Source organism: Cladophialophora yegresii (assembly GCF_000585515.1).
Source record: "Cladophialophora yegresii CBS 114405 chromosome Unknown aczIN-supercont1.6, whole genome shotgun sequence".
Lineage (NCBI taxonomy): Eukaryota > Fungi > Ascomycota > Eurotiomycetes > Chaetothyriales > Herpotrichiellaceae > Cladophialophora > Cladophialophora yegresii.
The window spans coordinates 1,890,290-1,913,595 of record NW_006913050.1 but is presented as its reverse complement, the minus strand read 5'-3'; the positions used below and the strand labels follow the sequence as shown (position 1 = coordinate 1,913,595).

At 53.8% G+C, this 23,306-nt stretch overlaps 11 protein-coding genes across 11 annotated transcripts; 6 read left to right on the top strand and 5 right to left on the bottom strand.

Moving 5' to 3' along the window:
* Nucleotides 1-960: 960 nt before the first annotated feature.
* A1O7_08709 (uncharacterized protein) lies at nucleotides 961-1,461 on the top strand (the record flags this gene model as incomplete). Its single annotated transcript, XM_007762699.1, has 1 exon — nucleotides 961-1,461. One exon carries the CDS (start codon nucleotides 961-963, stop codon nucleotides 1,459-1,461), a length of 501 nt encoding a protein of 166 aa, XP_007760889.1.
* Nucleotides 1,462-2,126: 665 nt separating this feature from the next.
* Nucleotides 2,127-3,056, bottom strand: A1O7_08708 (GPN-loop GTPase 3 like; the record flags this gene model as incomplete). The annotated part of the gene is made up of 1 exon (XM_007762698.1): nucleotides 2,127-3,056. One exon carries the CDS (start codon nucleotides 3,054-3,056, stop codon nucleotides 2,127-2,129), a length of 930 nt encoding a protein of 309 aa, XP_007760888.1.
* A 1,350-nt stretch (nucleotides 3,057-4,406) lies between these two features.
* Nucleotides 4,407-5,688, top strand: A1O7_08707 (S-adenosylmethionine synthase; the record flags this gene model as incomplete). Its single annotated transcript, XM_007762697.1, has 3 exons — nucleotides 4,407-4,495; nucleotides 4,553-4,638; nucleotides 4,688-5,688. The coding sequence occupies 3 exons, from the start codon at nucleotides 4,407-4,409 to the stop codon at nucleotides 5,686-5,688; spliced, it is 1,176 nt and encodes a 391-aa protein (XP_007760887.1).
* A 1,822-nt stretch (nucleotides 5,689-7,510) lies between these two features.
* A1O7_08706 (uncharacterized protein) lies at nucleotides 7,511-9,997 on the bottom strand (the record flags this gene model as incomplete). The annotated part of the gene is made up of 1 exon (XM_007762696.1): nucleotides 7,511-9,997. One exon carries the CDS (start codon nucleotides 9,995-9,997, stop codon nucleotides 7,511-7,513), a length of 2,487 nt encoding a protein of 828 aa, XP_007760886.1.
* A 234-nt stretch (nucleotides 9,998-10,231) lies between these two features.
* On the bottom strand, nucleotides 10,232-10,963 carry A1O7_08705 (uncharacterized protein; the record flags this gene model as incomplete). Its single annotated transcript, XM_007762695.1, has 2 exons — nucleotides 10,232-10,620; nucleotides 10,747-10,963. 2 exons carry the CDS (start codon nucleotides 10,961-10,963, stop codon nucleotides 10,232-10,234), a joined length of 606 nt encoding a protein of 201 aa, XP_007760885.1.
* An 858-nt stretch (nucleotides 10,964-11,821) lies between these two features.
* Nucleotides 11,822-14,550, bottom strand: A1O7_08704 (uncharacterized protein; the record flags this gene model as incomplete). Its single annotated transcript, XM_007762694.1, has 2 exons — nucleotides 11,822-14,475; nucleotides 14,535-14,550. The coding sequence occupies 2 exons, from the start codon at nucleotides 14,548-14,550 to the stop codon at nucleotides 11,822-11,824; spliced, it is 2,670 nt and encodes an 889-aa protein (XP_007760884.1).
* Nucleotides 14,551-15,178: 628 nt separating this feature from the next.
* Nucleotides 15,179-16,011, top strand: A1O7_08703 (uncharacterized protein; the record flags this gene model as incomplete). The annotated part of the gene is made up of 3 exons (XM_007762693.1): nucleotides 15,179-15,253; nucleotides 15,304-15,515; nucleotides 15,570-16,011. 3 exons carry the CDS (start codon nucleotides 15,179-15,181, stop codon nucleotides 16,009-16,011), a joined length of 729 nt encoding a protein of 242 aa, XP_007760883.1.
* Nucleotides 16,012-16,144: 133 nt separating this feature from the next.
* A1O7_08702 (uncharacterized protein) lies at nucleotides 16,145-17,224 on the bottom strand (the record flags this gene model as incomplete). The annotated part of the gene is made up of 1 exon (XM_007762692.1): nucleotides 16,145-17,224. The coding sequence occupies one exon, from the start codon at nucleotides 17,222-17,224 to the stop codon at nucleotides 16,145-16,147; it is 1,080 nt and encodes a 359-aa protein (XP_007760882.1).
* A 695-nt stretch (nucleotides 17,225-17,919) lies between these two features.
* A1O7_08701 (uncharacterized protein) lies at nucleotides 17,920-18,105 on the top strand (the record flags this gene model as incomplete). Its single annotated transcript, XM_007762691.1, has 1 exon — nucleotides 17,920-18,105. One exon carries the CDS (start codon nucleotides 17,920-17,922, stop codon nucleotides 18,103-18,105), a length of 186 nt encoding a protein of 61 aa, XP_007760881.1.
* Nucleotides 18,106-19,068: 963 nt separating this feature from the next.
* A1O7_08700 (3-oxoacyl-[acyl-carrier protein] reductase) lies at nucleotides 19,069-20,086 on the top strand (the record flags this gene model as incomplete). The annotated part of the gene is made up of 2 exons (XM_007762690.1): nucleotides 19,069-19,156; nucleotides 19,254-20,086. 2 exons carry the CDS (start codon nucleotides 19,069-19,071, stop codon nucleotides 20,084-20,086), a joined length of 921 nt encoding a protein of 306 aa, XP_007760880.1.
* Nucleotides 20,087-21,381: 1,295 nt separating this feature from the next.
* A1O7_08699 (hydroxymethylglutaryl-CoA synthase) lies at nucleotides 21,382-22,961 on the top strand (the record flags this gene model as incomplete). Its single annotated transcript, XM_007762689.1, has 4 exons — nucleotides 21,382-21,441; nucleotides 21,504-21,606; nucleotides 21,665-21,863; nucleotides 21,920-22,961. The coding sequence occupies 4 exons, from the start codon at nucleotides 21,382-21,384 to the stop codon at nucleotides 22,959-22,961; spliced, it is 1,404 nt and encodes a 467-aa protein (XP_007760879.1).
* Nucleotides 22,962-23,306: the final 345 nt, after the last annotated feature.

The window sequence follows — 23,306 nt, the reverse complement described above, 5'->3', positions numbered from 1 at the left end:
GGTCTGCCGTCTAAGGAGTCTCCTGCCGCAGCGGGCGGACAGGGACTTACCAAGATACCCTTTACAGCACGAGGGGTTGTATATCAGCACAATATGGCTATTAATTAGAGGTCAAGTGGACTGGAAACGGGTGGCAGGTGCTGTCCGGCTGAACTTGGATATGCACAGTTGTGACATGCTGCCATGAATGCAATGGAGAGATCAGAGATGACGGTGATCTCGACTTGGGCAAGGTCACAGCCCCTTGATTCAGACAGCAGTCTACAATAAATGACTTGCCTTGTGGTATGACAGTTCCTTTCCATAATTGCGCCCTTCTCTTCCTTGTAGCATGCCCTTTGCCAAGGAGCGTAAAGACCTACGAGCCAGCGAAAGGCATGAATTGTGTACACAGCACTACTTACGATGGACCTGCTTCGTACTGTGTGGTACAGTTGCCCAGTTCACCTGTACAGAAGAGTCATCACAAGGAAGCGCCATCCGCTGCTGAATGGTAGGTTCCACAGTCTCGCCTCGCACGCGCACAAGGCTGCGTACCCGTAAGTTCCCCACGTGTTGGATCATAAGTAACTTTGTGCGCCAGTGTCGACGACTGACCCTCACCCGTCTCAATCTTCAACCGCCACTGAACTTTCTGGGCAAGATCTCAGCTTGCTTGACTGCAGGACGCCAACGGACTATTCATTTCCAGGTCATCAGAGACTGATCCTTGTTGGCTCCGTGGAGAAAGAGCAGGCGGGTGGTCGACTTTCACTACCGCTTGTGTCCCACGGTCTAGGATAAACTGTCGCTCGCTGTCACCTCTATCTCTTCCCTGACAACCCACAACCGACACGCACCAGAACAGAACAGCCACCCACTGTACCACAACGCCTCTGCTGGAGTAGCGCGAGCGCTCTTCGCATCTTTTTGTACTTCCCACCCTGAATGAACTGAGCAGTCCCGCGAAATCCCGCCATCATGGCTCCTCCAGCACCCTTCTTCCTCAACCACCTCGCGAGCCTCTACGACACCTACATCCTCCCCCACCTCCCGGACCCTCTCCAATCCCTCTCGACCAACATCTCTCCCTTCCTCCACTCCATATTGTCGGCCGCGTCGAACGGAGACATCGTCTCGCTCGCCGCGTTCCTATTGACAGTCTACCTCTCCCTCAAGATCGCAGACTACATCCGCCGCAGCGTGATCGGGTGGGTTGTCTTTCTCGTCAAGATCGTCGTGGTATTGGTGCTGGCGCAGGCCGCGCTTTACGTCAATCGGAATGGCATTCAAAAGGCGCTCGGTGATGCGGAGTGGGTGATTGGATTGCTCTGGGGGTTCGTGGAAGGGAAGGTCGTGGGGAATAGCCACACGGGGGATAATGGGACTGGAAGCGGCCATCTCAATGGCGCGTGGAGTAATAATCGGCAGACGGGTCCTGTGGGACGAGGAAGACAAAAGGGGAGGAGCGGGTGGGCGTGAGTGACTGAGGCAACACAATGAACGTTCCGATCAGGATACCGGGTACTCCGCGCCGTGCAAAGCGAGGTGTTGGGGGACAAGGACAAACTAAAACACCAGCAGCTGGACGTGACCGGGGCAACACACTCGCAATTCTGTTGAAATGCAGCCATTGTGATTTGGGTGACGGCGAGGATCGGAAAACGGTCCCTCAAGGATACCAGGTACTGTACGTCCTGCAAAGCGCGGGATCAGAAGAGCACTGGGATTTTGGGGGCCTGTCGGGAGGCTGTCTGATTTGACACCTCGAACGGACCATAGAAAATGCAAGCACAGGACCCCGATGAGGACGGATACCGGGTTAGCCATGCAAAGCGAGGTGTTGGCGGAGGCACCAGACTCGCAATTCAACGCGGAGAATGTTCCGATGAGGATACCGGGTACCGGGTACGCCATGCAGAGCGAGGTATTGGGGAGAAACGATCATACTCAAAAGCACTGGATTTTGGGTATCTGTTGGAGGCTGAGCTGCCTACTTTTACACCTCGACTGGCCCATAAAATGCAAGCACACGCACGACCTTCCGACGCCAACGCTGAAGACAAGTAGTTGACCATTTTTGGTGGAAATTCCCATCCTCCTCGCAGCACAGCCACACATAGGCTGCTCCCACCCTTCTGCTCAGTTCAATCGTCCTCCCACGCCGGCTCCTGCAACTCTGGCTCCTTCTGCTCTCTCGGCTCTTGGGCCTCGTGGAATTGAATGGCATCATCAATGTAGCTCAGCACATCGCCCACGCTTTCCTCGTCGTTGACATCCAGCTGGAGGAACGAGACCATGCTGAAATCGTCGATCAATTTAGCGACCGCGCGGTTCAGGGCCTTGAAGGAACCCCCGGACATGACATTGTCGATTTGGTGCGCGTCGTTGCCGACGTCGAGCGCTGTATATTCCGATGCGGCACCCCCAGCCGACGGTAACAGAGGATATCTGCCCGTATCGTCGTCATCGATCAACTGGGCGTCCGGATCGATAAACCGTCTGAGCTCCCGTTTGGGCACCTGATCCTTGACCAGATCCATCTTGCTGAGGATATTCACGTGCGGAAGTTCGAGCATGATCATGGCGCTCATGGCCGATAAGGTCCCCGCGAAGAATTTCGCCTTGTCCACCACGAAAGTAGCTTCGAGAAGGTACGCGGCGCAGAGGCTGATGTTCAGCGGGCCCATGCGGGACAGATGGCGCACCAGTTCCGGCAGCAGCGGGATGTGCGTGTACAGTTCGATCTGTCCCGGGAGGTCGAAGATGATCAGATATTCTTCCGTCAGCGGGTCGATGGCCTCGGAGAGCCAGTCGAGGTTCTGGAGCAGGAATTCAAAGCAGTAGATCAGTCCGCCGTTGGGGCCCAGCGACATGGGCTCTTCCATGACGTCCTCGAGCGAGATCAGGTCCCGGATGTCCAGGTCGGGGGTGTAGGCGAACGAGGTGGCCGCCGGGTCGAGGTTGACGTAGAAGGAGGAGCGGCGCGTGTGTTGGAGGTGCGTGATCAGGCTGGTGCAGAAGGTTGTTTTGCCCGCCCCGGCTGGCCCGGTCACTAGCACGCCGAATTTAGACATGGTGAGAGATACCACGGATGTGGTGGTCCCCTGATATGCCTTTGAAGTCGGTTGCTGCGTTTCTGCACCTTAGATCTCAACGTCGAGTCGGTCGTGCTCGGCGCGTTGCAGCAGTGCTTTTGTGGTCCTGGAGTCGTCTATCAGAGTGGTGAAAAGTCGCCGTGCTGCCTCATCCTCGGGGGTTGTGCCTTCGATTCCAGCCAAAGTCCTGCACCTTCCGGGATATCTCTCCTTCCAAACTTTCCGAGTCCCAATGGTTTCAGCCTGTGCCAAGATCCGTAGGGTGATATCCTCTCCGCTGCGTCCTGTTCAAGACTATGGCGGACAAGGGAAGGATCTGGGTGGCTCGTGGTCAGTCTGACCTTGTACCAGGGCTTCCCAATAGCGTTAGCGCCGTCGTGCTTCACAGGCACTTGTTAAAAAGAGTCCACGAGAATGAAAGTCTGCTTCTAGAATTATATCCCTGCGTCATTCTTTTCTCCTGTACTCCGTACAGCATATTAAAATTTGGGCTTGAGCGATTGACAAGATATTCTGCCACCGCCTCCAGTTCAGTACGCCTCTGATCGCCGGGAACAAGATCCACAGAGTTTTAGTGAGGGGAACGCACAGGGCAACACAGACGATTGCGCGATCTGACCAGCACAGACAATGGAGTGAACGGGCAGATCCAAGGTCTTTGAGAATGTCTCCGATAGGCTGAGAGAGGCAAAGGATAAAACCCACCATTCATCATGGGCGCTCACCGCATCACCACGAGAAAGAGATGCTCGTCGTCCAAGGTGAATGATGAGAAGTCCCGGCATGGGGCCACCAAGGCGACCTGCTATGTACTCCCGTTGGCTAGTGCCACCAGGCCTTGAGCTTTCACATCCAGGGCAAGCCAGGGCAGGGACAGGCTGCCGATGCCGGTGCGGGTGCCAAAGCCAGGCACTTCCAGTCGCCCAGTGGGTTGCCGCCAAAGTCAAGTTGATAACGACATCAGCGACACACGTTTTTCTCCAACCTGCAGCATCCAGGTATCCGAGTCTCATCGTCCCCTCCAAATTTTTCCTTGGTGATATAATTCCACCTCCCCCACCATTTGCTCACGCATTCCTTCAGACTGGCCGTCACAGATTGCAAACAGACCTCTTAACTAGTCAGATCGCCCAGATTTACCGTCACGGCTCACGAAAACACTGGCCGTGGTTGATCTGCTGTGTCTTGCCGATTCCCAACTGGTACCGCCTCTCCCACCTGCCTCCACCACCCCCCGCATTATTTTCCAGAGAAATCTCTAAAACTTGACTTCTCTCGACCACCACTTTCTGACCTTGTAGTTTTCCAGCACAACACCAAGTCGCAATCATGACTGGCCTCGCGAACGGAACGTTGAAAGGCGAAACTTTCCTCTTCACCTCAGAATCTGTCGGTGAGGGGCACCCGGACAAGATTGCGTGAGTACCTACCTCTACTTCCTCGGCTGTGGCATTTCCATTGACAGCTTTTCTCAGCGACCAGGTCTCGGACGCGATCCTCGACGCCTGTCTCAAAGATGATCCTCTCTCCAAAGTCGCTTGCGAGACGGCCACCAAAACTGGTATGCCAACTTGCTCCGAAGCCCGCGCCCTTCATGCTCACATATGCAGGTATGATCATGGTCTTTGGTGAGATCACAACCAAAGCACGCCTGGACTACCAGAAGATCATTCGCAACACTATCAAGGACATTGGCTATGACCACTCCGACAAGGGCTTTGACTACAAGACCTGCAATGTTTTGGTAGCCATTGAAGAGCAGTCTCCTGACATTGCCCAGGGTCTGCACTACGACGAGGCATTGGAAAAGCTTGGTGCGGGTGACCAGGGCATCATGTTTGGCTATGCCACCGATGAGACTCCCGAATATCTTCCCTTGACCATCCAGTTGGCCCACAGGCTCAATGCTGCCATGAAAGATGCCCGCAAGTCCGGCGAGCTACCGTGGCTCCGGCCCGACACCAAGACCCAAGTCACGGTGGAATACGCACATGACGGTGGTGCTGTCAAGCCCTTGAGAGTGGACACTGTCGTCGTCTCAGCTCAACACTCCGAAGACATCTCTACCGAGGAGCTACGGAAGGAGATCAAGGAGAAAATCATCAAGAAGGTCATTCCTGCACATTACCTAGACGAGAAGACTGTCTACCACATCCAGCCATCAGGCCTCTTCATCATTGGTGGTCCTCAGGGCGACGCTGGCCTCACTGGCCGCAAGATCATTGTCGACACCTACGGTGGCTGGGGTGCCCACGGTGGTGGTGCCTTCTCCGGCAAGGACTACAGCAAAGTCGATCGTTCTGCTGCGTACCTTGCACGCTGGATCGCCAAGTCTCTGGTTCACGCAAAACTGGCTCGTCGGGCTCTCGTGCAACTCTCCTACGCCATTGGTGTGGCCGAGCCGCTTTCCCTGTTCGTCGAGACCTACGGCACCAGTGACAAGTCGAGTGCCGAGCTCGTCGAGATTATTCTCAAGAACTTCGACCTTCGACCTGGTGTCATCGTCAAGGAACTCGACCTCATCAACCCCATCTACTGCCGAACCGCCAAGAACGGCCACTTTAGCGACCAGACCTTCACCTGGGAAAAGCCAAAGACGCTCAAGTTCTAAGCTTGCGTTTGTCTTCCTGGCTGATACCGACGACTCCTAGCGTTCCAATTTCCCTTGCAAATGCCGGATCAAAAATCCACTAAGTTGTGAGAGCACATAGACAGCGTGGTTGAGTTCTTCCTTTACAGTCGGAATCGGGGGGAAGGGTTCAGGGGTGTGCTTTCCTGTGGTTTCAACAGACCCGGAAACAGATCTGCTAGCCCTCCGGTGTCCTTGATTGCCACATGGTCGCGGGTGGCTGTGGTGATCAGCACGACCGAATTTTCTTTATGTGCTGCACTTGAAAAGAAAAAGCGAGGTTTGCTTGTTACCAAAAACGAAATTTTTCACTGGCGCGGGTCCCGTCTTGACGATATTCAACATGTTACGATGATACCCCTGATGCGCAAGACTTTTGACTGTTCCTCCTGGGCATATTGGATTAAGGAAACGGCGTTCAACTCGCTAGACAGACAGGCTTGTTGAAGGACGAGGAACTGGCACGAAGCATGGATCAATGGAAGTGGGTGGATGTGCATACCGGACTATGCAGATACATTTGTCGCTCTCGAGCGAAGAGGTGACCCTTCCTCACTCACCCACTCTCTTCACGTTCACGAACGTTGCAAATCCAGTGAGCTGAGCAGTAGACATCAACTGCACAGTCCTGAGCGGATGCAGAAGTAGGTCCGGAGAATGCAATGCTATACCGCTTCGCCCACGAGACTGCCTCTTCTTCTTCTCCTTTCAAACCTTACTCACTCTTCATGCTCTCCTTGTACGCACTTCGCCCCCCCCGGTGCTCTCTCTTTTCTACCATACCATACCATACCTTCCTCACCCGTCGTGCTCCCACACGACTTCAGCACCAAAGACAGTCCTTTCTTCCCAACCCTGATCACTCTTCGCGGTCTTACTATCCTACCCATCTCCTTCCCACTCTTCGGGGTCCCCCATACGACGGGCCTCTCCAAGACTAATCCCTTTCTTTTTAAAACCTTCTCACTCATCGTCGTCTTTCTTGCCTCATTGCTCTTGGGGCAGAGCAGATTCCGTCTTCTCTTCTTCTCTTCCATCAACCCCGGCCGGGTGAGCGCTGGGGGAAGGGTGCATGAGCGGGAGTGAATACGCGTACTCACTATTACGGTACGAGGTACTGTACGTCTTTTCCCAGGGAGGTCATCAGGCAGGCCGGGCACAGCAATGACCCGCCTCGTGCGTGCCAGCCAGCCAGCCAGCCAGCCATGAGCCTCCAGCTTGCCTTGCGTTCTTGGAGAAAACGAGAAGAGAAGGCATTCAGAGAAGGGGAGGCCAAAACTCGGCTTAAGCCCTAATCGCCTATGTACTTATGCGCTGTGGTCCTTCGTAGCTATTTCAAAGTACAAGAACGGTGGTCTGTGATTCACTCGTTGTTGCCGTTGTATCCAAGAATGGGTGTTTGTGACTCTGGCGATATCTTGCTCGGGCAACAAATACAAGCATGCCAGCAGCACCCACTCCACCCTCTGGGCCCGGGGAATAACGATTCCTCTTGCGAGATTTGTCAGTGGTTGGAGGGACTAAGATAAGACCACAGGAGACGGAATCGTATAGTACATATAGTATATATCTTGGTATCCGTTGATTTTCGGCATATCAAGCTGGTGTGCCTCATATCCACGAGAGGACGTACCTTTGCGGGAATAAGCCCTGCTTGTGGTTGACTTTCGTCAAGTCCAGAACTGACCGGCTCCATGCCTCGTATGCTTCGTCATCTGCTCAGGGTACTTGTCTGGTAGGCATTCAAATCGCAACACTCCAAATCCAATGACAACCCACGCACAAGCTGCTGGAACAACTGTTGTCAAAGAAAAGTCCCGCACTTTTTACATCGGAAACTTTGCCCCTTTCCCGTCCTGGTCGCTTTAAACGTCGTACCTCCGCACTTTTTACACTTCAAATCACTCTCGCTACCGGCACTGCTCTGTCGCCGTGGTCGTGAGGACTTTCTGTTCTTCGCACTGACTGCAGAAGCCTGCCGCTCGTCGTCACCCACGCTACCACCGGGACTGGGATCCTCCTCTGAACCGGTTAAATCACTGGATAACTGGCTGACGTAGCTGCCTGCGCGGGAAAGAGGGTTCCCATCTGGGCCGAGCAGGCCCGGTGATCGAGGCACATGTGCCGCCATGGGCATTAATGTGTTTTTCATGTCCCAGGCCATGTAGGACTGCTGGCCCATCAAAAAAAGAGGGTCGTTTGCCTCATGCGGGAGGTCGCTTGGTGAGGGGTTTGAAGGTAGAGGTTTCAGGCTGGTTTGTGGCGTGAGCATCTCTTGGTCGGGTGACCTTGGTGCTGAATGAAAGCTTTGAGGCGACTGGGCGAGTGGCGATTGAACTGTAATCGCAGGCCCATTCTGCGCTTGCTGTAGCGGAGATTGATATTCCGGAGAGGTGGGAGATGCGACGCTGTCTTTTCGGGGAGACGATGATTTGTGGAGGGAGAGTCGATGCCCAAGAAGCTTCCTGGGTGACGCGCTACGTGACCTCTCGTTATCCTTTAACGAGCCACGCATCTCCAACATGCTCGTCGAGGAATTGTTGTTGCCCGAATCGGTCGGGGTCACCGAGTTCCTCCAATTCAATATGCGATCGGTCGACTGCGTCTTCGGATTCATGACAAAAGAGCTTCTGTGTGAGGGCGAAGTCGCCGCCGAGTTCCTCGTAGCCACTGACCCGCTTCGACCGAGCATTTTTCTGGAAAAGGTAGAGCCAGTGTCCCATGTCTCTGCTTTCCGTTTCTGGAAAGCGCAGTCTTGCCGGAAGAGCTTGATTTGTCCAGTATAATCTGCCGTCACGATTATTTGACCGCCGGGATGTGAGTGACGGCCCAGATATGCCGGTGTTTCTGGCGCGCGTCGAGGGGACTCGGACAGCCTGGCTTCGTCTTTGATTTGTTTTTCGTCCGAACTGTTGTTCGTCGGCGCACGGGAAGAAATGACTGAATCTGCACGGCTTCTCAAGGTCACTGGTGGCGGGTTGCATAGGTCGTATAGAGGGTCGCCCGACTGTGCTAGCAATCGCCTCGTCTTTTCAGGCGCCATTATCGCCGTGGTAACGATGGCCGAATGGGCTTCAAACACCTCCATAGGCCTCTTTTCGTTGTCAGGCCGTTCATTGACGGATGTTGGCCATATATAGACCTTGCGGTCCTCGCTGCCACAGATGACATATTTCCCGTCATCACTAAAAGAGGCATGGATTTGGCTGCATGAGTTCTCATTCCCACGGAACTTCACTTCCAGGGTTCTGTCCTTCAGATTGTACATTCGCACCCTCGAGTCATTGCTGGTGATGAGTAGCTTGACATCTGGTTGAGCACTCTCTCGAGGCAGAGCTATGGTATCAATGCCCGTGATCTTGCTTCCCTTTGCGTTCTTGCCCCGTGCCGACCGGACGTGGATTTGGGAATGGGCCTTGAGACCCTCCGTGTCATACAGTATGCAAAGCCCGTTCAAACACCCGGCGATGGCGGTCTTCCCATCGGGCGTAAAGGCCACAGCAGTAACCATGTCCGGGACCTGTGCCCAGTACGCCACATTCTTGTCCGGGATACTCCACAATCGGATCTTCGAATCCAGGGAGCCGGCCAAAAAGAATCGGTCGTCGCGGGGATGGAACTGAATCGACGTCACAAAGTCATTGTGCTTGAATGCGCACAAGCATTCTGCGCGACTCACGTGGTACAGCCGCACGGTCTTGTCCATGGAGGACGACAGTAAGAAGTTGTTCTTGCTCCAGCTAAGGTCCAGTATACTCGAGGTGTGGCCATCATACTCCCGACATAGCTTGCTTTTGAATACCGGGGCGTTCAGCTTGATATTCTCATCGTTTGTCTCAGAGAGCTTCTCCTCATTGTCCCGATCCTCGGCGGAGGATATAACCTCCCACACCCTGAGCTTCTTGTCCTGACCAGCAGCGGCAAGATATTTTCCATCTCTTGAGAATTCCATCGCCCATATTGCATGGTTTGCTGAATTTCTCGGCGGCGCGGGACCCGTAGCGGCGGGCGTCTCGCCGATGTCGTGAATTTTCGAGTCTATCTCAGCCTTGCGACCTTTGGAGGAGGGTGCGTTCAGTATGATCTGAGCAAGGAACAACCTATCGAAGTCCTTCTGTTTCCTGTACTGGGATTTGACCTTGATGTATCGCGGCGGTGCAGGGAACTTAGGCACGAACCCAATGGGTTGCGAGAATACCTCGGCCTCGACACCGGCAGGTCGAGCCTCGGAACCGATCTCCGAAGCATTGTCGTCGTGAAGCTCGAAGGAGTCTCGCTTTTTGTTGCCCATTATTCGACTGAGGAAGGAGACTCCTTTCCTGCGTAGACAAGTACATCAGTATACTGGGAGGCCAAGACGTCAGGTCAGTCTGAAGCTTCCGGCCGCAATAGCGGTTGATCACCGGGACCACATGGGGACAAATTGCTTGTCCATGGACAGGATTACTGGAGGGTAAGCGGGGCTGCAAACGATGGTGCCTGTCTGCTCAGGCATCATCTGATCTTGATGTACGATGTGTTGAACTTACTTCTTTTCCTTGCCGGAGTTGCTACTATCGACCCGTCGCAAAGAACTCGGCTCGGATTTCAAGATGCCCGAGTACTGATCATCGGAGTAACCGGAGTCTGCATAAAGCGACCTGGCAGGCACACCGCCTTGCGAAAGCCCGGGCAATTTGCTCTGGGATTGGGTCCTTTCGAGAATTTGCTGCACGTTTGGATGAGCTGGCGAGCGACACATGGGTGGGTATGTATACAATACCCGTGAGATCGGATCTAGACCACCCTCGGGAGCAGGACGGAGCTCAGAGGAGCTTGGGGCCACAACAGGAGACATGTTGCCTGAAAAGTTGCCTGTCCGTCTTTTCAGGCCGGAACTGTAATCGTGAGCAAGGCCGTGGGCGACATCCGTGTCTGAAGTAGGGAAAGCACAGTCAGCACACGAGTGACTTGGGGCGGCAGCGGTTGGTTTCAAGCACGGCGCATGGGCAGCGTCGAACACGAACGACGGTCGCTGATTGAGGATCACTAATGACATACCGCTGTCGGCTGCTACTGAAGATGGCTGTTGCTGCTGGACCGTGCCATGGTTGACTATGACAACCTTGCTAAGGATGACGCTGTGAGAAGAACGGGGACTGAGAGTGGGAGTGGGAGCGGGTGGTGAGGATGATTCAGCAGCTTCCTGGATTGCGGCGAGGAACATGTCTTTTCCGTCACTCTTTCCTCCTGCCGCTCCGATGGCCACCATGGCCATGTTGCTGCATGCGAAAGAGTGACACGCCACACATTGAAAATCAACAATGAAAAGGAGGAGAAATGAGGCTCAGGAGTCCAGCAAGTGTCTACTGTCGCTGACAGGGCCGATCCCAGGAAGGATCGCTCTGCATCCTCGTCTATTTCAGTTTGCATTTATCTCTCTGCCCGCCGCCGCCGCGCGTACGAGTCGGGCGATCAGGCGCGGCTGAGCGCAGCTTCACGTACTTCCGCGTATTGCCACAGACGCTCCAGATGTGCACGCCTCATTATTCGACGAGGCAATGCTGCAACTTCCGCCCTTTCATTCTCGAACCGGGTGATCTACAGGTCGGTGAACTGATGGACTCGTGACGGAAACTCGGCTGCCGCTAATGTATCATAGGCCCTATGCCTCAGCTAGCCTTGTCGGGCACGCTCACCACGCTGTGGTCCTGTTGACTAGGCCTCATTCCTACAATGACCCAGCATGCGGCTGAGGTCATCACTTTCGTAGCCAAGCAAGTGGTCGACCTGCAATGGAAACTGTTTACCAAAGACACTCGCGCCTTTTACCGTATTCGTGATAGTTCAGACAAAGCTACTGGAGGACCTCCGCCTGGGTGAAGGAGACGGAGAGGAAAGAACGGGAGATCTTTTGACAGCTCTGCATAATTTGTGCACCCACCCACGGATGCAAGAAGAGCCCCACTCTGAGGAACAGATGGCCAAAGCGAATACGACACGTCCCCGTATTTAAACTTCGCCAGATGATTGCTGCATGAGTGTCGCCGGCTCCGAGATGTACCGCATGTGCTCGTCAAATCGAGCCCGCGCGCCAATTCCATAACCTTGGTAGACGTCTCACCGCCATCCTAGATCACTGGTCCTGCGAAGCGATCCTGCCCAAATAGCCCAAGAGAAAGGCTTTGTTCTCGGCACCTGTCTGTCGCTTCTCAACTCCGGGACGTGCAGTTCCGGTCCCGCTCGCAAGAGAGCTCGTGCTCCCCACGCGCGAGGTTCGGGTCGAGATAGGTTCATTGCCAGACACAGGGCCCGCTCCGTTAGCGCTCATGATCTGACTGGATGTCAAAGGCGACACCATTCCGGGACTCGGTTGCGGCGCCGTTGCCTTCGGCGTCGTGTCCTTTTGCCCTCCGAAAAGCGATAGAAGCGTTTGCTTCTGCGCATCAGTCTGCGATGATTTCCGGCTCGCGACCAATCCTTCGCCAATATCCCTGTTGAGCACAACCGTCGAAGGAGTATTAGGACTCGCAGAGCGCGGCTCAGCCACCGCCTCGCCGAACGGTGGAGGCACACCAGGAGCAGCACTTTCGGCAGTCTGCGGTCGACGAAGAATTTGAGGTTGAAAGGGCTTTACTTGCTCCTTCGGAGCGGCCTTTTCCCTCACTGCCCGTTTCGTCGCTGGTTTATTGCCCCTTGGTGACCGTGGAGGCTGTGGGCGGGTCTCCTCAGATCGTGTCAAGATCTTGACCGGTGCCGGCGCATTAGGGTCGTAGAGGGTTCGATGGGCAGTGGGTCGTGTCCGGCCCATCTCATTGTCGGCGTGCTTCGTGCTCTTTGGTACGACTTCGAACACGGGCTGGTTTAATGGTCCATTGACTGTAGCCGCGGTCTCACCCTCCCTCGGCGCCAATCTTTTTGTTTCGTCGACTTTCGCAGCTGCACTCTGACTGCTTTGTCTTAGTAGAGAAAGGAGGAGGTCGTCCTTGTTCCCCTTTGGCTTCTCAGGAGGCGTATGGGGCGCTGTCGCTGCAAGTTCGACGGGCGCAGCAGGCTGAGCGGTGGGTTGTACCATCTTCGGTGTCGTTGGTTGATTGAAAAGCTCAAGTAGAGATGTTCTCTGCGCATTGGGGGGCCGTCTGGAGGACAGTAGCGATGAGGCTTGAGCCTCCAGACCCATGTTTGGAGACAGTCCTAAGATGAGGTTTGACTCAGGGGCAACAGTATCTTTGCTAGAGGCCTTCATAGTTTGGTCGCTTTCGTGCCGACTAAAGGGCCCTTGTTGTAATTCAGACTGACGCATCGTGTCCATTCCAGGAAGAGCACTTGACCTCTGCACTGGGGTGGGATGCATGGGTCGATTCGGTGTGCTCGATGCGTGTTTGAAGACGTCCAATAGGGCCCTGGTATGCATGGTCAACTTAGGCAATGCACTGGCCGGAGGTACTGGGGCTGAATGCGTTTGTGGCGCTTCCTGCTCCATTGCTAAAGGATCACCGGTTTGCTGATATGGTGCGACCTGTGGAGTCGCTTGTCCAGGGTAAGCTGCTGTCAAGGGATACACAGTGGCTTCTCGCGGTCTAGCAGAGGCAGATTGAATTTCAGGCCGCACATGAGGAAAATGCTGCGGAAACGGTGGCGGTGGCCGAGCTTGATCAATCTGTGGTTGAGGTACATGGAATGTATGGGACGAGCGCTGAAGCTCAGGCGGCGCAGAGGTTTGTTCCACCAGACTCTGGGGCATAGCACCCGACTTATCTTGCGCCTTTCCTCGTAACAGAGCCAGAAGGGCGTTGGACTTCTGGGTGTCAATCTGCGGCATATGGCTTGGTTGCAGCACCGCTTGATGTTGGATAGGTTGGGATCCGATATTGAGCATCTCCTTAAGATGCGAGGTCGGGTCGACCGAAGGAGCAGAAACCTCTGGCAGATCGCTCATAGATGCCGTCGCTGCTTCGGCGTGTCGTGCTTCAATATCATCAGTGTCTCGTTCTTCTTCCATGGTCACATCCTCCGGAACCATTGGAGGAGCAGAAAGGTGTGAGCTGTATCGATTCTCCTTCTTCCGTTGCTGGGCAATCCATTTCTTGAGTGGGTTCAAGAACGGAGCCACCATATAGAACTTGTTCGCGTTGAGGGACGCGTGATCTGTGCCGCTTCCTTCATGCTGTCGACTCTTCTTTAGCGTTGGTAAATCCGTCAACTTGTACCACTCAATCTTACTGATTTCCTTCCGTGTTTTGGCTTCGAAATGGGTGTCCCGGGGCACTCCTCGGAAGACATACAGCCTCATATGTTGCTCTCTCATCGTCACTTCGATGTATTTCATATCCTTCTCGTCTTTCACAAGTCCAGCCTCCCGGGCATCAAACCCAGTCTCTTCGTAAACTTCGCGTACGGCGCAGTCGAGGTCATTCTCGTCCTTGTTTATCTTGCCACGGGGGAAGCTCCAATTTGCACTCTTTTTCCAGCCTTTCACAAGCACAACCTCATCCATGGCCTCACTCAATAAGATAGCTCCGCGCACAGGCACGCGCGACTTGTATGCCAGAAACTCCGCGAAGGCCGTAGTATGATGCTGGGCCGACCATTGTGAGAACAGCGGACAGTGCTGGAAGATGCGTAGGCTGAAAGGGCGCAGAGAAAGAGAAGGCAAGGAAGGGTCAAGAGGTCTGATGAAGTCTTCGTAGAACCATTGTGCCTCCTCGACCTGGAAGCAGATGCGCTCCACAGACTGGAGCTCCTCCGGTGGCAGATTTATGATGAAACGGACACAAAGGTCATCCAGCCCTGTCAGCACCCAGCATTAGCCCGACACGAGTACACGCATGTTTGCATGGATATCGTACAGTCCTCCAGCTGCATCTCTCAAAATGATGGCGTGGTCAGGGTAATTGACCATCTCCACGACCCTGGAGATCTCTTGTATGTTGCACGGTAAGCGACGAACTGTTGTGTTCACAGCCTCTCGTCTAGACTGCGACCAACTGTGTGTTCCAGAGGACGTGGCTAGTCCGTTCAGGTCTGTGGGGTATGTGATTGCGTTGCGAGCCAGCCAGCTGCAGGGGGCGAAGAGCAAGAAGGGACCGGAATGCATGAGGCGGTGCAACGCCGTGGCGCCCTGCAGCTGTGGCGTAGCACAGCCACAATTTGGAGAACGCAGCGGGCTGGTGAGGCTGGGTTGTTGGTGCAGTCACCACAGTTGACAAGCTTAGTGACGTCTGAGCGCATGCGATCTCCGGTCCAATTTCTTGAATTCGAGCGCGTCTAACGCACTCGTTTGACGATCACCGGATGCCAATCACTTACAGCGGCCCAACCAGGCTTCTGACAATGCTTGTCTGGCGATTCATGCCTTTGTTTGAATCCTCATATCTGCAGTGACATAAAGCCCATCTTTTACCCTTTGTACGCTCATCCTCACCCTTATCCTCCTACTACTCACGCATTCATCCTACATCCTAGACAGCATCCCGGGACAACTCCCGTCAAGATGGCATCCTTCGCAGCGAAGTTGGTGGCCAAAAAGTTATTCCAGGAGAACTCATCCAATAAGCAGGGCCATGAGGTACACCATTTTTCGGCCGGGACATGTTTCCAGACCCTAACTTATCGCAGGATCCTTACTTTGAGACAGTACCTGCCAGCAGACTGGGTGGCCTATACAAGACAAGCAAGAAGAGAAAGCGCGCTCTTCCACCCGGCTTGACACCGGAGGAGGAGAGAATTCTCACAAAGGCGAAGAGAAGAGCATACCGTATCGATCTGTGTCTCGGAAGCTTCTTGGGCACAAGATTCGGCTGGGGTGCAGTCATTGGGCTGGTGCCTGCGTCAGTCTAGGTCAACGTTCCTGTTCGAAAGTCCCAAGACTAACAATGCTTTAGCATCGGCGACTTTGCGGACTTGCTCCTCGCGCTTATGGTCTACCGAACCTGCTGCTCCATCGAACCTGGGCTACCGTCCTCCGTCAAGATGCGAATGCAAATGAACGTCGTGATCGACTTTGTGGTTGGCCTCATCCCCTTTGTTGGCGACCTTGCAGATGCAGCATACAAATGCAACACCAAAAATGTGGTACTTCTTGAGAATGAATTGCGTGCTCGTGGCCAGAAGAGAATCAAGGGCACTCCACAAGCCAATGTGGCGGATCCATCTCTACCTGACGAGTGGGATTACCAGAACGACGAAGCTCTGTTGAATGCGCAGAACGGCCCTCCTCCAAGATACACCTCGCAACGACAGTCTAGAAGGTCCAACCGAGAGAGGCAACGTGATCTTGAGGCAGAAGGAGGTGTCCAACCTCCATTGCCTGCTCGCACCCGTTGAGGTAAAATGTGAAAACGTTGGCTTGCCGGAGTTCAGATTATGTCAAGGGTTGGTCCAAGCAGCAGCAACCGATGAGCGTTCCTTATCCTGTAATATGAGACGAATGAACTGAGATCATGAATGAATCCACACGCTAGCGCGTGTTCCACATTTTGAGATCTTGTCTCATCCGTTCACACCCATAACACAGATTTTGATCCTCGCCTGAATTGTCGGAAGTCCCAGTCATAGGCGCCACACAGAACGAACACGCCCTCACACCATTTTCCGTGCTGCCGACCTGAAGTTTACTTGCGGTTCGTACCACATTTGCCATGATGCTCGGGTACTTCTCCCCTTGCAACATTATGTAATTGCTGAGGAGATTGTCGATGGAAACGTTTCTTATGCCTGATGTCGCCTGTCCGACAGCATCGTCTTCTCTTTCAAATGCTAGCGGGTCGGCTAATACTTGCACATAAGAGTGGAGCTCGACCTTGAAAAGGTCACGGTTGGGATAGTTGAACTTGATGCCGTGTAGGGACGGACCATCAGTGATCAACGAAGAGACCGACCCACCTCTTCCCTTTGCGACGTCCGCGAGTGCAAGAGCGGCCAAGCGGCTGTCTGAATGACCCCAGAGCACGCCTTCGCAATTTTGGTGTTTTGCCAACGATACGAGTAGCCGCTGAAGGAGGATAGACTGCAACTCTGCTCTTGTTGTCACAGAAGTAGCGCATGATATTATCCGTTCCACGATTTCTTCGTCCGATCCGGCAGCTGGAGTTTCAATGCCAAGGTGTGAGAGGTCGTGATGTATCCTATGGTCCATACGAAGCACATCGTGAAGAGGCACAAGTGGAAGGAAAGTGTGCAAAGGAAACCTCTGTGCTAGTGCTTGATACTCACTCTCAATGGCCCCGAGATCTCTTGCGTCTGAGAGCACCACACGTGCGATGATGAGATCGTAGGCGGTCCTGTTGCGGTTGCCAATCTGCTTCTGAAGCTGAGCATCGAGCACTTGTAGCAGAACAATGGAAGAGACACCGCCCGAGATAGGAAGAAAGAGGCGGCGCTTCTGATCTGCAGCAAGGTGTTTGAACCCATAGGACTCCATGCGCTTGAGGATCTTGGAGTTCACGTAACGGCTGAAACAGGCGGCACACAAGCGCCGAGCTCGGATGGTGAGATTGGCCTCATGGTCCTGACAATCGACACATGTTTCGGCAGGCATAGTTCTTGTCATATCTGGCCCAGTGACTCAAAGTCAGGCTGTTGGCGGCACTTCCACAGGCGGCTTCGGCCACTCTGGAACATATGTAAAGTGTATAGGAGAGTTTTATTGCATGAGCAGGAAAAGGCTGCATGTCTTGGCGGCTCAGGATGCAGGCTGGGCGCTGGGCGCCACGTCCCTGGGGCGAATCGCTAAGCCCCTCACTCTTCGTCCACCGACCACGTGGGGTTAGTAGCCATCGTCCTGTGTCACGATGCAGCAGATGTTTTTACGACACATCAGTTTGGAGCTTAATGGCCCTTTGGGGGTTCTGTGGAACCAAGGAATGCAACCTTCGGCTTGCGGAAACTTGCCTCTACGAGTACCTGCTGATGCGCCCCAGCTGTGAAATAAGGTCCCGTACCGTCGACCATCGTTCCGAGGCGAGGGGTACTCGTATGACGTGCCGTGGGTTGACCGATGACGTCGGCCACACCTGCTCTTGCGCAGTGAGATCCCATGCGGACGGGGCGAGTACGAGTTGAATGTCAGGCCGTGGGCGCGATAAGACTGATACCTAGTTTTTAACTTGAGCATGTCCTGGCTTAAATAATAGGACTCGTTTCAAGTTGTGCATCCAAGCCCGTGTTGACCCTGCGTCTCCTTGCATTCAGAGTGCATCGTTTTAGTCCGTCTCAACTGCTTCCCTCGCAACAATGTCTCCTCATCCTGACATTGTCGATCAAATACTTACGCGCACCAAGACCAAGGACATGGGTACACCATCTACACAGTCAGGCGTGGAGCCACCTTCCGGTATCCAGGGCAAAGGAACAGTGGACGAGCCGTACGACCAAGGCAATGCGCCAGGTAAAACATGTTACACCATCGCTCCCATCTGAGCCATCATACTGAGCAGTTCTTTGTCACAGAAGAGATAGGTGTGCAATCAGGGCAAGAGCCGCTTTCAGGCGTGCAGGGCAAGGGCACAGCAACTGAGCCCTATGATCAAGGAAATGCTGGAGGTAGGTGTAAGCAATCACATCGTTATGTGCTCCTTGCTGATAGCTGCGAACGCAGAGAGCACCGCGTCCTCACAACCGACCAATTCCTCCACCTCGAACGGTTCCCTAGACGCGCAAGCGCATCCTTCCAGAAAACGTAGTGAGCAACGTGATATTAGTCCAGGTACAATGCCGGATGGCTCACATGCAAAGACTAGTGGCGACCGCGGAGAGAGTTATGAACCTTCCAAGGGACTCCACAGACTGAAGGGAAGGCTTGGAATGGGAAAGCATTGAGCACACGCGTTTGTTCGAGAAACAACCTGGCGACAAGTCGACCTAGTTCGGAATTTCCATCCGAAAGAAGTATTTGTTTCTGGCGAGCCGTGATAGATTGATGAACAAGATCATTTCAGCAGAGAGGGAACACGAATGTGATGCTGCAGCCCCACCAACCGTAATTATCTTCGAGATGCTACGTGTACAAGCTTAACACCAAGACTATCGAGCACAGGTATTCCAAGTACGGGACTTCTCGACATCGAAGCAATTACTAATTCTGAATAGGCCAGTCGGCGGGTGATACATATGGATGTTCAGTCCTTCCACTTAGTTCGCTGGTAATTGATCCGGCGAAATAGCCGGTCAGCGTTCCACCACGGACTTCGTCCGACCAGCGGAACAGAAGTCTTGCCTCATGACAACATCTAGTCAGCTATCTACGTGATTGCTAATTTTTGCCATCCGTCGCCATTAGCATTGTTGCCATCATCACCAGAACTGTTATCATAACAGGTGTTGCTTGTGAAACCCAGAGAAGCGTGAAACGTTGTCGATCGAAGCGTTCCGGCACCGACAAAGATGTCGGCCACCGATACTGCCCCGATTCAGGCGACGAACCTATTCAATGTCAACGGCCTCGTGGCCGTCGTCACTGGCGCCGGTTCTGGTATGTGACCACTCCCCAATCTTTGGCGATGTGCAGCCCCCGAGCGTAACACTGGAGCAGAGTGCCCGTTGCTTGTACTGAACTAACACTGCATTAGGGCTTGGGCGCATGATGGCAAGGGCGTTGGCAGCGAATGGAGCATCCAAAGTGTTCATCATCGGGCGCCGAGAGAGTAACCTGAAGGAGACAGCAGATTCTGTACCCGGAGGCACAATCATCCCCCTGGTCGGCGATGTCACCTCCAAGCAGTCTTTACAAGAGTGTTTCGAGAAAGTCAAAGCACAGGTCGACCACATCGATGTGCTCGTTGCAAACAGCGGCATCTCTGGCCCATCAGTCCCAACACTGGACAAGGACCAGAAGCCGGTCTCCATCGAAGAACTCGCTCAGAACATGTGGAAACCGGAGCCAGAAGAAGTGACCTCCACATACGCCGTCAACCTCACAGGCATCCACTTTACCGTCGCTGCGTTCCTGCCGCTGCTTGATGCCGCAAACAAGAAGAGACCAGCGCCGAACAAGGACAATTTCACTCCTCGCCCACAAATCATTACCACTGCGAGCATTGGTGGCTTTAATCGAAAGGCCCTGGGTAACTTCTCTTATGGACCATCCAAGGCAGCGGCCGTGCATCTTAGCAAACAACTGTCGACGGCTTTGGTGCCCTACGACATTAGGGTAAATGCGATAGCACCGGGCCTTTACTACTCGGAGATGACGCACGGCATGTATCAAGCCCAAGGCAAGACAGAGATACACAACATCGAAGGCGCTTTTGGCAAAGATGTTGTTCCTGCGACAAGAACTGGTGACGAGCAGGATATGGCTGGTGTCATCCTTTGGCTTTGTTCAAGGGCTGGAGCGTATATTAATGGATGTGTGGTCGTCACGGATGGTGGCCGCCTCAGTGTTGTGCCCTCCTCTTACTGATGATCGGGGAGGCTCGAAAGGGGGATGGATCATTATGGCACAAAGTCATGATAGATGAGGTTTGTTCACAGATGGTCGATAGAGGGACGTATAGAGAAATGCGGAATAAGTACTGGAATGCACGACCTAGTCTGCGGTGCGAAGCGATACTATCTTTTCAATGCTCCGGCACGCCCCACCTAGGCGACCGTTCCCGCTACTAGCATTACTGTAGTATTTCTACGGAGTACTGTACCTACGGAGTACAAAGTACGGAGTAGTGTGTAGTATGGAGATTACTGGGTACTGGGTCAAGTACAAGCGCTCCGTGCCTCTAGGCGCATCCATAGCGATTCTCTGTGCCCTGTCTTTCAGCTTCCCTATTTGTCCGCGAGTGGACAAGGTATGAGGGGCTATATACTACGGAAGAGTGTTTCAAAGCGCCCTATCTTCGCTCTAGCGTAGATTCTCACAAGTGCGACATGTTGTAGGTACCTGCTTGCTTTGACGGTCGTTCGCGATATCTTGCGGGATTAAAATCAAGTGGCGTCGCGGCCCTATCGCGGAATTTCAACATGGGCGCACACGGGCGAGGCCGTGTGCAACGTCACTGTCAAAGTTTGCGTCGTCAAGGGGATGGTGATGTCGGAGTTGACAGATCCGTGTAGAACGACACACAGGGCCAGAAAGTTTCCAGCGCCTCAGGGTTGCCTCATGCAAGGAACACCAGGAACAGCAGCATCCGGATCAGCTCACAGCAGCTAGTACGATTTAGAGAGCTTAGCCTGTCCCTGATGGGCATTGACAAGCCAACCAGAAGCGTCATCATGCGGGCGGTGTGGCTCAAGGGTCGTGTGTGTGGTCCAGTGGGCACAGTGGGCTCCCCCAACGACTAACGACTGTGGGCTGGTGCATCTCGAAATTTGTGGCATCATTTTCGAAATCTTGTCGCCGTTGAGGTGCCGGGCGGGTCGCTACGTCGCTCACATCCAATATCTCTGGCACTCTCGTCGCATTTCTCTCTCCGTCCTGCATTCAAGCGAACTGCACACAGCCTACCTCAGAGAGTTCTTGCACAACAAACAAAGCATATTGGTTGTTGCAGCACGATCTACCAAGTGCCCGCTTTCCTGTTTGCGCGCCTCCACAAAAAAGTTCGCCGCTCCTTGCTATCTCTAGCCCTTGATCTCCCCACCTCACCGCCTTCTCAACCCAGCAACAAAACACCCCTCCTCAGTTCTGTCGTTTCGGGACTTCTTCTCTGCACCGATCACATCTGAGCTACTCTCACATTTTCCTTCTCCTCCCCAAAAACCATGGCGTCTCGACCCCAGAATATCGGCATCAAAGCCATTGAGATCTACTTCCCAAACCAGGTACGCGAGATTCAGCACGAGGTGGACTGTGTCTTTGGTGGCATGCGCTTACAGTTCGCCAGTGCGTTGACCAAGCTGAGTTGGAGAAGTTCGATGGTGTGGCGGCGGGCAAATACACAATCGGACTTGGGCAGACTCGAATGTCCTTCTGCGATGACAGAGAAGGTCAGTTGCGAGACCGCATGAGGACAGATCGTTGCCTCGACTGACACTGTCCCCGCAGATATCTATTCCATGGCGCTCACCACCCTGACAAGCCTGATCAAGAAATATAACATTGACCTCAAGAATGTCGGGAGACTGGAGGTCGGCACTGAGACGATGCTGGACAAGAGCAAAAGTGTCAAATCCGTGCTGATGCAATTATTCCAAGAGTCTGGCAACTTTAACGTCGAGGGTGTCGACTCTTACAACGCATGCTAGTGAGTTCCACACAGTCTCTGTTTGGCAGGACAGGACAAATGCTGACTGTTTATAGCGGTGGCACCAATGCCGTCTTCAACTCTTTAAACTGGATTGAGTCTTCTGCTTGGGATGGACGAGACGCCATCGTGCTCGCAGGCGACATCGCTCTGTACAAGAAGGGCAATGCTCGTCCGACTGGCGGTGCTGGCTGTGTGGCTCTCTTGATCGGTCCCGATGCGCCCGTTGCATTTGAAGCTGGTCTCCGAGGCTCCTACATTACTCACGCATACGACTTCTACAAGCCCGATCTCACGAGCGAGTACCCTTATGTTGATGGTCAATTTTCGTTGAAGTGCTATACCGAGGCTGTTGACGCATGCTATAAAGCATACAATGCCCGCGAAAGAGCACTCCAGTCACAGACGAATGGTGTCAACGGCCACCACGTGAACGGGAATGGCGTCCACAACGGAGAGGTCGACAAAGCGCCCGTTGACCGATTCGATTACATGGCCTTCCATGCGCCGACATGCAAACTCGTCTCGAAGTCATACGCTCGCTTGCTGTACAACGATTTCTTGGAAGATCCAAGCCATCCGCAATTCAGTGAGGTCGCGCCCGAGTTACGCGACCTTGACTACCAGGCATCATTAAGCGACAAGACTGTTGAGAAGACATTCATGGGCTTGACCAAAAAGCGCTTTGCCGAACGTGTCCAGCCTGCCATCCAGGTCGCCACTATGTGCGGGAACATGTATTGCGGCAGCGTTTATGGAGGCATTGTCGGCCTAATCAGCAACATTGCTCCCAAAACTCTGCAAGGCAAGAGACTCGGCGTCTTCAGCTACGGCAGTGGTCTAGCCAGCTCGATGTTCAGCTTGAAGGTCGTTGGGGACACCACAGAGATGGCCGAGAAGCTCAATCTGCAAGAACGACTGAACGCCCGTCGGGTTGTGGCACCTGAGGTGTATGACGAGATGTGCTTGCTTCGAGAGAAGGCGCATCTGAAGAAGGATTTCAAGCCCGCCGGGGAAGTTGAGCCTCTCCTGCCTGGCACATACTATCTAACCGAGGTCGATGAAATGTTCCGACGGAAGTACGACGTCAAGGCATGAGTGGGGTCCTCCTCAGCGTGTATCATTCTTGCACCAAAGACTGTGTTTCAGGTTTGAGCTCAGGACCTGCATTGGTGGATGACGTACGAGTTACGGAGTCGACAAAGTCATCGATAGAGGCTAGGCGTTACACTGGCAGATTGATTGGGTCCGGCATAAGGGCAGCATTGGGGCCTCACTTGTACATATGAAAGGCAACCTATCGGGTACCGAGAGGTTGGACCTCTCGCCACCGATACCTGATCAGCAGACAGCACGAGGAAGAAAGCGAATAGTCGTCAAGCATTATCTAGCATTCTGAGTATCCCGAAACAGCCGCTCTGCATGAGAAGAGGTTGGGAGAGA